The 10,922-nt window shown below is 39.0% G+C and overlaps 1 protein-coding gene across 1 annotated transcript in view; it reads left to right on the top strand.

Moving 5' to 3' along the window:
- Nucleotides 1-6,277: 6,277 nt before the first annotated feature.
- Nucleotides 6,278-10,922, top strand: part of NUBPL (NUBP iron-sulfur cluster assembly factor, mitochondrial) — a 237,786-nt gene continuing 233,141 nt past the window's right edge. The window contains exons 1-3 of the mRNA XM_024551342.3: nt 6,278-6,426; nt 6,968-7,115; nt 9,338-9,372. Coding sequence (XP_024407110.2) covers nt 6,319-6,426; nt 6,968-7,115; nt 9,338-9,372 — 291 coding nt within the window. The 5' untranslated portion in view covers nt 6,278-6,318. The remainder of the gene's footprint in view (nt 6,427-6,967; nt 7,116-9,337; nt 9,373-10,922) is intronic.

Raw genomic sequence — 10,922 nt, 5'->3', positions numbered from 1 at the left:
TCAACAGGGTTGGACCTGCGAAGTGTCCAGATGTCCGTGTGAATTTAATCTTCAGGGTCTTTATCTATCCAAACCAGCATCCATTCGGATGCCACATACCTACAAATACTTTCAGACTGTTGCCAAATCTTCCCTTATTCTTGACAATAAGATTTCTTAAGGATCAGCTTTTTCTCAGCCACTCCTGTGGCTCCTTGAAGGGGCCACCCCTATGAGGCTGTCTCAGATTGCCTGATGAAACAAAACACTCTACCATTTTTACTCACTACACTGAGTTCTTTCTGGGAATGGGGTCTTGATTCTGTTGTTCTCACATCCCTCAAACTGATTTGGGGCTCCATGGTTCCCTTCCTCCACACCTGGACTCAATTTTGAGTGAACTGGAGAGAGGTAGTCACAGTGTGTGGGGTTCCTTCTTAAGAGCTTTAATAAGCATAGCCTACTTGCACTTCAAATAACAAAAATCCTAAGTAACAGTTGTTAAAGCAGCTACCTAACACAAGATGTCTGGAGATGCAGGAAGACTGGCATAGCAGCTTAACTATATAACCAAGAATTTGTCTTTTTGTCATCCTAACACTTTGTTACCCTTAGCCTTTGGCTTTTGTCACTGTGTTTGTCACCATTGTGCTTGTCATGTTCATAAGATGACTGCACGTGGTCGAGGAACCAAGATGGCGGCGTAGGTAGACACACTGTGCCTCCTCGCACAACCAGAACTGACAGAGAATTGAACAGCAAGGGGGACCGACACCAAGGAAATAGAAAATAAACATTCATCCAGACTGGTAGGAGGGGCAGAGACGGGCACCGGGGTGGAGAGGACTCGCGTGGCTGTGGCGGGACTGAGACTGGCGGAGTGTGGGACAAATGGCGCAGGCAGTCCGAGCACTAGCAGACCCTTCGGCCCCACATTCGCGTACAGATAAACCCAGAGGGCCGGACTCAGAGTGGCGGAGAGCGGGGCAGGCAGAGTGGCGGGTAGCACCCTGTGGCACCACATTCACCCACAGATAAACCGGACAAACGGCGGGCAGCGAAGCAGACTGCGCAACCCAGGGCTCCAGCTCCGGGAAATAAAGCCTCAAACCTCTGATTGAAAGCGCCCCTGGGGGTTGGGGCGGCAGCAGGAGAGACTCCCAGCCTCACAGGAGAGGTTGTTGGAGAGACCCACAGGGGCCTAGAGTGTGCACAAGCCCACCCACTCAGGAGCCAGCACCAGAGGGGCCCAGTTTGATTGTGGGTATTGGAGTGAAAGATTGAAATCCGGAGGAGAGTGAGGCGGGCGCCATTGCTCCCACTCGGCCCCTCCCCCAAGTACAGCGTCACAGCGCAGTGACCAGCATTACCCTGCCCCGGTGAACACCTAAGGCTCCGCCCCTTAAAGTAACAGATGCGCCAAGACAAACAAACAAACAAACAAATGGCCCAAATGACAGAACACTTCAAGGCTCCAGAAAAAATACAACTAAGCGACGAAGAGATAGCCAACCTATTGGATGCACAGTTCAAAGCACTGGTTATCAATGTGCTCACAGACTTGGTTGAATCTGTTCGCAAAACAGATGAAAAAATGAAGCCTATGCTAAGAGACACAAAGGAAAATGTACAGGGAACCAATAGTGATGAGAAGGAAACTGGGACTCAAATCAATGGTATGGACCAGAAGGAAGAAACAAACATCCAACCACAAAAGAATGAAGAAACAAGAATTCAAAAAAATGAGGACAGGTTTAGGAACCTCCAGGACACCTTGAAACGTTCCAACATCCGAATTATAGGGGTGCCAGAAGGAGAAGAGGAAGAACAAAAAATTGAAAACTTATTTGAACAAATAATGGAGAACTTCCCCGATCTGGCAAAGGAACTAGACTTCCGGGAAGTCCAGGAAGCTCAGAGAGTCCCAAAGAAGCTGGACCCAAGGAGGAACACACCAAGGCACATCATAATTACATTACCCAAGATTAAACAAACGCAAGGACCTACATCCAAGATTACTGTATCCAGCCAAGCTATCATTTAGAATGGAAGGGAAGATAAAGTGCTTCTTAGATAAGGTCAAGTTAAAGAAGCTCATCACCACCAAGCCCTTATTATATGAAATGTTAAAGGGAGTTACCTAAGAAAAAGAAGATCAAAAATAGGAACAGTAAAAATGACAGCAAACTCACAGTTATTAACGACCACACCTAAATCAAAAACAAGAGCAAACTAGGCAAACAACTAGAACATGAGGGTTGTCAATAAGGGAGTGGGAGGGGGAGAGGGGGGTAAAGGTACAGAGAATAAGTAGCATAGATGATAGGTGGAAAATAGACAGGGGGAAGGTAAAAATAGTGTAGGAAATGTAGAAGCCAAAGAACTTATAAGTATGACCCATGGACATGAACTATGGGGGGGGAATGTGGGAGGGAGGGGGGTGGGCAGGATGGAGTGGAGTGGGGGGGGAATGGGACAACTGTAATAGCATAATCAATAAATATATTTAAAAAAAAAAAAGATGACTGCACGTGCCCAGGTGTTACATCCATGGTCGAGGCAGGAAAAAGAGTAGAAGTGACTATGTTCCACTCTACCAGAAAAGCAAAAGTTTCCTCAGAAGCCCCCCAATTTTTCTTACACCACATTGTTCAGAACTATGTCATATATGCCCAGAAGTATAAGTGAGACTAGGAAAGACATGAATTTCTAGCCTCTATAGTTGAAGGTGGCAAGGAAACAGGTGGTTTAGAATGTTACTGGGTTCTCCGACGACAGATATCTGGCATAAGAACCCATGCATATCTAAATTCCCCACGATCTACATCCTCCATGATCCTAAAAAATTTAAAATAGCCTCTCTAAAAAAATATTTAGTTGACTTACTCAATATCCATTTCTGATCACCTTTTCCATTGCTTTCCTCTACTCCAGGTTAGAGATATCTAAATGCTTGATTTCTTAGCTTCTCTTGCTTCTAAGGGTAGACATGTAACCTGGTTCTAGTCAATCTGATGTGTATGTGGCTTCCCCTCCCAAATTAAAAAAAGTGCAAAGACTCACTAGAGCAAGGTTTTTTTTTTAAAAAAAAAAATTGTTCTCATTTCTATCTTCTGGCATGGAAATGCAACATAGTCTAGATGCTTAAAGGTGCAGCCACTATCCTGTGACTGGAGGGACAAAAATAAAGATACTGAGATGATAAGAGAAAAAGAATGAATTTGGGACATAATAACACAGTGGATCCATTGAATCAGACATGTAGAGTCTACTCGTGAACTTTTCGTACAAGACTAATATATCCCTACTTGTTTAAGACAGTGGTAGAGTTTTCTACTACCTGTAACCAAATGTAATTCTAACTTATATAGGCAAGAAACAATACTTTTATATCATCATGTAGTTCTTCCAAGTCTACTGTCTCTGCCAGATGTGTCTCCATTCTCTTAAAAGCTCCAAACTTTGAACATTCAAAAGCAAAGAAAGATTCTCTTTTATCTAACATTTTGCTGTGTCATAAAATGATACCACATAGTGTTTCCAAATGGGGAAAGGCTATATGTGATACAAGGAATTATAGAGGAAAATACCCCTGATAAGTATTATAAAATTTATCTCATCACAGTTACAAGTACACAGAAACCCATCCAAATTAAGCCAAGGCAGAAAGAGACTTTCTTGCATGGATGTTAGTATATCTCATGGGCCAGAGGATAGGAAATAGAGTTGAACCTCACTATGGACTAGAAACAGGAACAGTAGAGCTATTATGAGCCAGCGCAGTTGTTCTCCCTTCCCTCTCTGGGCACATGGTCTCTCGTGGCCGGCCTTCCCCTCTCTTGGCATTGGCTTTTTTTGCTTCTGTGTGCACGGCCTTATCTGCACAAATGCAAACTGAGATTAATATCTTTTATTTTTTAAAGATCTCTGGAGAAAGAATCTGTTTGGTCTAATTTTGGTTGTATGTCAATCTTTAATTCAATTAGGGACTATGGGGATGGGGTCAAATGACTTATGAATTCTTAGGAACTAAGTGACAATACTCTTTTGAGAAAAGGCCTTGTGCGTGTGTATGTGCGGCAGTGGTTGTTGGATAAGAAACAATAGACATATCTACTACTCTCCTCATATCCTAATCTGCTAAAAGGTAAATCAAATTAATGATTCTACATTGGTCTCACTTGTTCCTCTCCTATGTTCTCTCCTAGAGAAGGTCATTACCATCCATCTAGTTGCCTACATCATAAATCTCTGCACGACCACAGATCATTGCAACAGCTAACAGTTGATGAATATGTATGCTATTTGGTAAGCATTCTACATGCATTATTTTAAATCCAACTTCACAAAAATCTTATAAGTAGGTATTTGCTTATCTTTGTAGATAAGCAAAGTAAAATTTATAGATGTGAAGTCATATTTTCAAGATGTCTGTTGGATTATTTCAATAATCTCCTGTTTCCCTTCCTCTGACCTTGCCTCCTTCATCCATTTATTTCACCCAGTAATCATAGAGGTATTTATAAAACAAAAAAATCTTATCATGTTACTTTTTTGCTTAAAATTCTTCTATGGTTTCCTCAGGATAAAATCCAAATTTGTTTACATGGTGTACAAACCTTTCACGACTGGGCAACACTCATCTTTACCAACAACCATCCTTATCTCTTTCAATCCTGCATCTCACACTCTATGCTCAAGCCATATAGGTTATTTGCAGTGATTAACAGTTGGTTTCTGACCTGTGCACAACAACCCTGTAGCTGTTGTCCCAGCTGACTTTCACCCATTACGCATGCTTAGGACTCACCTTAGATGTTACCCTAGCCAGAAGCATTCCCTGATTGAATCGGGTGCCCCTTGTTTGTACTTCTGTATCACTCAGTGCCTTCTCCTATACTTATCACATCATACTGTAATTGTTTGGTAACTTACTCTGTCTCTCTTGCTATATTGTAAAGTCCTTGAGTGCAGGGATTATGTCTGGTTCAATGCTGAGAACTCTAAGATTAGTGTAGTTCTTGGCACATAGTACTTGTTCGATAAATATTTTTAAATGAATGAATCTTCAGTAGAAGTCTGGGAGAACTTGCAAAGCTACCTGGACAGAAGCAGATCTTCAGTATTTCCTGTTTTGTGAGTGGAATGTTCTGACAGCTATTCCCTTTCTCCTTCTTTTGTGGCTTACAATTATAAAAATTGAGCAGATAAACATTTAAAAATTGATAAAAGTCAGTTAAGGAAACATATCACAAAATAATAAGAAAGTGATATAAAACAATAAGCTAAATGTGTCAACCCTAGTGAAAGATGAAGAAGGATAAATGAAGCAATAAGGTTTTGATTGGGGGAGAAAAAGCAAGGAACTGAATTTTTTCCAGAGTTTACTAAATTGAATGTATTTTGCTGGCAATGTCTCATTTAATCCTAACAATAATTCTTTGAGGTTGGTATGTTATGCCTGTATTAAAAATAAGGAAATTAAGGAACAAATTAGAACAAAATAAATTGAATGATTATATACTAAACTCTCTACAGATAGAAATTATAATTAACCTTAGAAAATATTATGGAGATATGCGAGGGTAAACCACCCTCCACCCTGAAAGATCCGTTTTTCTAGGTCTGGGTTCCTGTACCAGCTTTCCGATTTTCTCTCCTAAAGCTATTTCCTTCATTCTCTCATCCACTTTGGACGTAGAGATACTTCCTTCCACAAGACAAATTCCACCTCCTTCCTAGCTTTGACAAACATGAGTTCTTTCTTAAGCAAAACTTGCTTTCTGATTTAGCTAAACTTTTCCGAGCCCAGCGAAGGAACCCAACTTCTCTCTCAGGTAGTGGTCAGCAACACAGTAGTAAATATCAACACGAAGCAGAATATTGTGATCACGCAAGAAAAAAAAGGTAAAATATTTAACGGCAGCAGTGTTTAAGTGACTATATTCTGCGTATTAATAAAAACCTGAAGTAATTTTCAAGTTCCACCATTTTTTTTTTACTTGAGACGGTCAAGTCTCTAATCAGCTTTCTAAGTCTCCGATTTCTTACTAATGAAAGAAAATAGGATTCTGCTGAGTCCCCTATCTACCTCCTCCAGGACTTCTGTGAGGATCAAAGGAGATGAGGTACGTGAAAACGCTTCACAAGCATTTGGTTAACCACTGTAAAGTATTTGTATCCGGCTACGAGGGAGACTGCAAGAAGTTGAGCCCCAGGGCTAAATAAACTCCGAGAGGGCTTGTCGCTAGGGAGGGGAAGCCGAGCGTTGCTACCTGACGTCATTACTCCGCGCCAACCGCGTCAGTTTCCGGGCTGGGCTGAGAGCGGTGTTCTGCCATGGGGTCTTGGCGGCGCGTGCTGCTTTTTGGTGGGGTGTCTCTTCGGGGTGGTGGCAGGGCCTGCACCCTACTTGGGGGAAGCCGAGTGTTGGTTTGTCGGCGCCAGGTCCGTGGTGCACAGGGCAGGGGGAGAAGGGCGGGATGAAGATGCCGGGGAGGCAGGGCCCCAAGTGCCTCTTGCCAAAGGCTCGCCGAAGACTCTCGTGGGCCCCCGCCCACTTGGCGTTTCAGTGAGGCCCCAGTGGACTGGACGTCCCCACTTACCAGCCAGTAGGCCCCCAGTATGATCAGGCCGAGGTGTGGAGGGACGTGAAACGAATGTTTAGAACAGGGATGTGTGACTTGCACATTGCTTTCTTAATGTTGACTTATCTAGAAAATAGTTTAAGAGAAAAACACATGGAGGATTTAAAGGCATTACTTTCCATTTTTAGTGTTAGGGTGTCTTGACATAAATTTCAGCCTAAACAACGTGTTTCTATAGTTATAATCAGTAGCAGTAGGTGAATAGCACTAAAGGCCTAAATAGCAGAAATGAACGGAATTGGACTGGAAATGAAAGCTCTCTTAATCACAAACTCCGAATTGTTTTTACTTTACAGTATGGTAATGGAGATGGCTTATTTTAAAACTTTTTTTTTTTTAAGTTATCTGACGCTGAGAATGAGACCCTAAAACAAAGAAGAACAGAAATCATGTCCCGAGGACTTCCAAAGCAGAAACCTATTGAAGGTGTTAAACAAGTTATAGTTGTGGCTTCTGGAAAGGGTGGAGTTGGAAAGTCTACTACAGCAGGTATTATATAGCACATTAATTCTGATCTTGCTTAGGAACATGCCAACTGGTGAGTGAACAGTACTAAAATTATAGATTTATTTTTTTAAAACTTAGTAATTGTGGAGTTCCTAATAGCTGGAGATTTAGTATCAGGAGGTGGTAGCGATTAAGAGCTTAGAATGTCGACTTAGACAAAACTAGGTACGTGGCCAGTTCTTTGACTTCTTCACTGAGGAAAGGGTGGTCAGGTTGCCCATCAGAACTTCAGTTTACTGAACTGTAAGATGACAATGGTGATAACCTTTTTCACAGGATAGTTATGTAAATTAAACTAAGCCCAGTGTCTCCTATTCAGTGTGTGCTCAGTATTTGGTTACTGTAATTATTTTTAAAATACCTAGTGACTGATACTAAGTTATTTTTATTCTTTTATGCTCTTTTCCAGGCTTTTTCCATGTACATACAGTTGTACATGTAGTTGCAATGAGATTGTTTACATTCATTGTGACCTTTTTAATTTAACCATAATATAAATTTCAGCATTTATAAAGTCAATATAGATCTTATATTTGGAAATGCTTGAAAAGATTTAATGTAATTATTTATCATCTAATCTGTATATCTTTTATCTTAATATATTGGATATTAAGATAATTATATGATTATCATCTAATCTATATATCTTTTATATTAATATATTGGAGCAGAGAATTTTCTTTTGTGGTGGCTCTTTTTAATTGATTACAGATTACATTGTGACAGAAATGCTGCTTTTAGTACCCATAAAAGAGTGCAACCAGAAATAGAAGAGTTACTATCCAAGACTGATTTTTCAAAAGAAACCTTTCATTTGTAAAAGAAAATTATTCCAGTATAATAATTTAAAAGGGTAACTTCCCTTCTCCCAATCCTACTCAATAGAGTATTATTAATTTGGAGTCATAAAGTTCTCATGTCTTATTGGCTACGTTTAATTTTCAGTCATTTCAGTAAGAATGGCTGCTAATTCAGGTCTTATCCAGCCTATCGTTTTTGCAGTTGATTTTTTAAAAAAATGATTATTATATTTCCTTTTGTTAATTTTGGCTTGGTTCTATACTGACAAGATTAAATTTTATTTTTTTTTTCAGATTATTAACCTAAAGTTGGGACGCATATATATATCTTAAAATTCTTTGTTTCCATTGAAATCAATGACATTGTGAAATAGGAAGGGCCAGGTAGAGTTCTGTGACTGTCACTAGAGGTCTTGTATCTTGATTTACATCCATCTTTAGTAATTCCTTGGTCTAGTGGTTTTATAGTTGTACAGCAAGCTACAAATCCAACTATATAGTGTTATTAGCTCAATTTTTTCCCATTTTTACCTGAAGGTAATTGTAGAAGAGTTTTTCAGATGTTTGAAGAAATTAAGATTTACCAAATGTTATAGTGATGATAGGCCCTTAATTTACTATTTAATAGAAAATATATTATCGTTAAAATGATTAGTTAGTGAACGTTCTTAAAGAGTTCATGCTGTATCCTACACATTTTGTTTTCCGAAGGGCCTACAATGCATCTATTTGATATTTTGTTTTTAAAATTTAGAAACTTAGTCTTTGGTTCTAGAAACCACCTCTCTCTCTCTCTCTTTTTTTTTTTTTTTTTTTGAGAATTCAGAGTACATTTACCTGTTTTTGGTGGTGTGAATCCTTTTGCATGCTCTGTGATTACCTGGGCTGGTTAAAGATGGAAGTTATTCTCATGTTGATAGCCATGGTTTTGTGCAGTGTAATTTGATGGGTCTCTAGGCTAGCACTTCTTTAAAACTGATTGTTTATTGTTTTTGGTTAGAATATTATCTGTTGCCATGGAATGTGACAGCATATAAACAAGTAAATATATCAGAAAATGAAGACAGTCACATAGTAGGTGCTTCAGTAAATGTCCCTTCCTATTTTGAAAATAATTAAACCATATATACCATTAAAAAAAACCTAAATGAATTATTTAAACAAAATTGTAACAGATTATAAATGGATTATTTGAAATGTTAATAAGCATCTACTACTTATGTTGGAATATTAATTTCTTTTTTCTCGTTTTTACTTCCTGAGTTCTCTCCATGCCCTTGTTTCTTGCCAGTAAGGGAGATATGTTAAAAATGTCTGTGCTTTGGTTATTACATTAAAAATATTAAAAGGCAAAATGAATTTTAGTAGAAGGAACTAAATTTAATTACTTTTTGTTTCTTACAGTGAACCTTGCACTTGCACTAGCAGCAAATGATTCGGTAGGTGTATATTAATAGAAATACTAATTTATTAAAATGTTTTTTTAAGACAATGATAAAAAGCATATTGATATTTTTCATTTACTTTGCCAGAAGCTATATAGTGTAGCTCTAGTCATTTCTATGTCTTCAAGGAACTCAAAAATCTGCTAGAAGTACTGGTTACATTTAATAGTACTAATGAAAATGAAAGGGAACCAGTGGTCACAGAATTTAGGCAGCCTCCAGAAGCTAGAAAAGGCATGTAATTCTGCCAGCATCCTAATATTAGCTCATTGATAACCATTTTGAACTTCTGTGATAATTTCTTACGATAGAAGTAGGAAACAAATATAGACAGGAAATCAATTTTCTTAATTTTTTAAAATATATTTTATTGATTATGCTATTACAATTGTCCCATTTTCTCCACTTCACTCCCCTCCACCCTGTACTCCCCCTCCCACCCACATTCCCCTCCCATTGTTCATGTCCATGGGTCCTACATATGACTTCTTTGGCTTCTACATTGCCTATATTATTCTTACCCTCCCCCTGTCTATTTTCTACCTACCATTTATGCTACTTATTCTCTGTACCTTTTCCCCCTTTCTCCCCCTCCCACTCTCTTGTTGATAACCCTCCATGTGATCTCCATTTCTGTGATTCTGTTCCTGTTCTAGTTGTTTGCTTAGTTTGTTTTTGTTTTTGTTTTAGGTGTGGTTGTTAATAACTGTGAGTTTGCTGTCATTTTTACTGTTCATATTTTTTTATCTTCTTTTTCTTAGGTAACTCCCTTTAACATTTCATATAATGAGGGCTTGGTGATGATGAACTCCTTTAACTTGACCTTATCTGAGAAGCACTTTATCTTCCCTTCCATTCTAAATGATAGCTTTGCTGGATAGAGCAATCTTGGATGTAGGTCCTTGCCTTTCATGACTTGGAATACTTCTTGCCAGTCCCTTCTTGCCTATAAGGTCTTTTTTGAGAAATCAGTTGACAGTCTTATGGGAACTCCTTTGTAGGTAACGGTTTCCTTTTCTCTTGCTGCTTCTAAGATTCTCTCCTTCTGTTTCATCTTGGGTAATGTAATGATGATGTGCCTTGGTGTGTTCCTCCTTGGGTCCAGCTTCTTTGGGACTCTCTCAGCTTCCTGGACTTCCTGGAAGTCTATTTTCTTTGCTAGATTGGGGAAGTTCTCCTTCATTATTTGTTCAAATAAGTTTTCAATTTTTTGTTCTTCCTCTTCTCCTTCTGGTGCCCCTATAATTTGGATGTTGGGACGTTTAAAGATGCCCAGGAGGTTCCTAAGCCTGTCCTCATTTTTTTGAATTCTTGTTTCTTCATTCTTTTGTGGTTGGATGTTTCTTTCTTCCTTCTGGTCCACACCATTGATTTGAGTTCCAGTTTCCTTCCCATCACTATTGGTTCCCTGTACATTTTCTTTTGTTTTTCTTAGCATAGCCTTCATTTTTTCATCTAATTTGTGACCAAATTCAACCAATTCTGTGAGCATCCTGATTACCAGTGTTTTGAACTGTGCATCTGATAGGTCGACTATCTCTTCA

Source organism: Desmodus rotundus, chromosome 7, assembly GCF_022682495.2.
Source record: "Desmodus rotundus isolate HL8 chromosome 7, HLdesRot8A.1, whole genome shotgun sequence".
NCBI classification, from domain to species: domain Eukaryota; kingdom Metazoa; phylum Chordata; class Mammalia; order Chiroptera; family Phyllostomidae; genus Desmodus; species Desmodus rotundus.
Note: the sequence above shows the minus strand (reverse complement) of the source record. Positions and strands in the feature narration are given on the sequence as shown.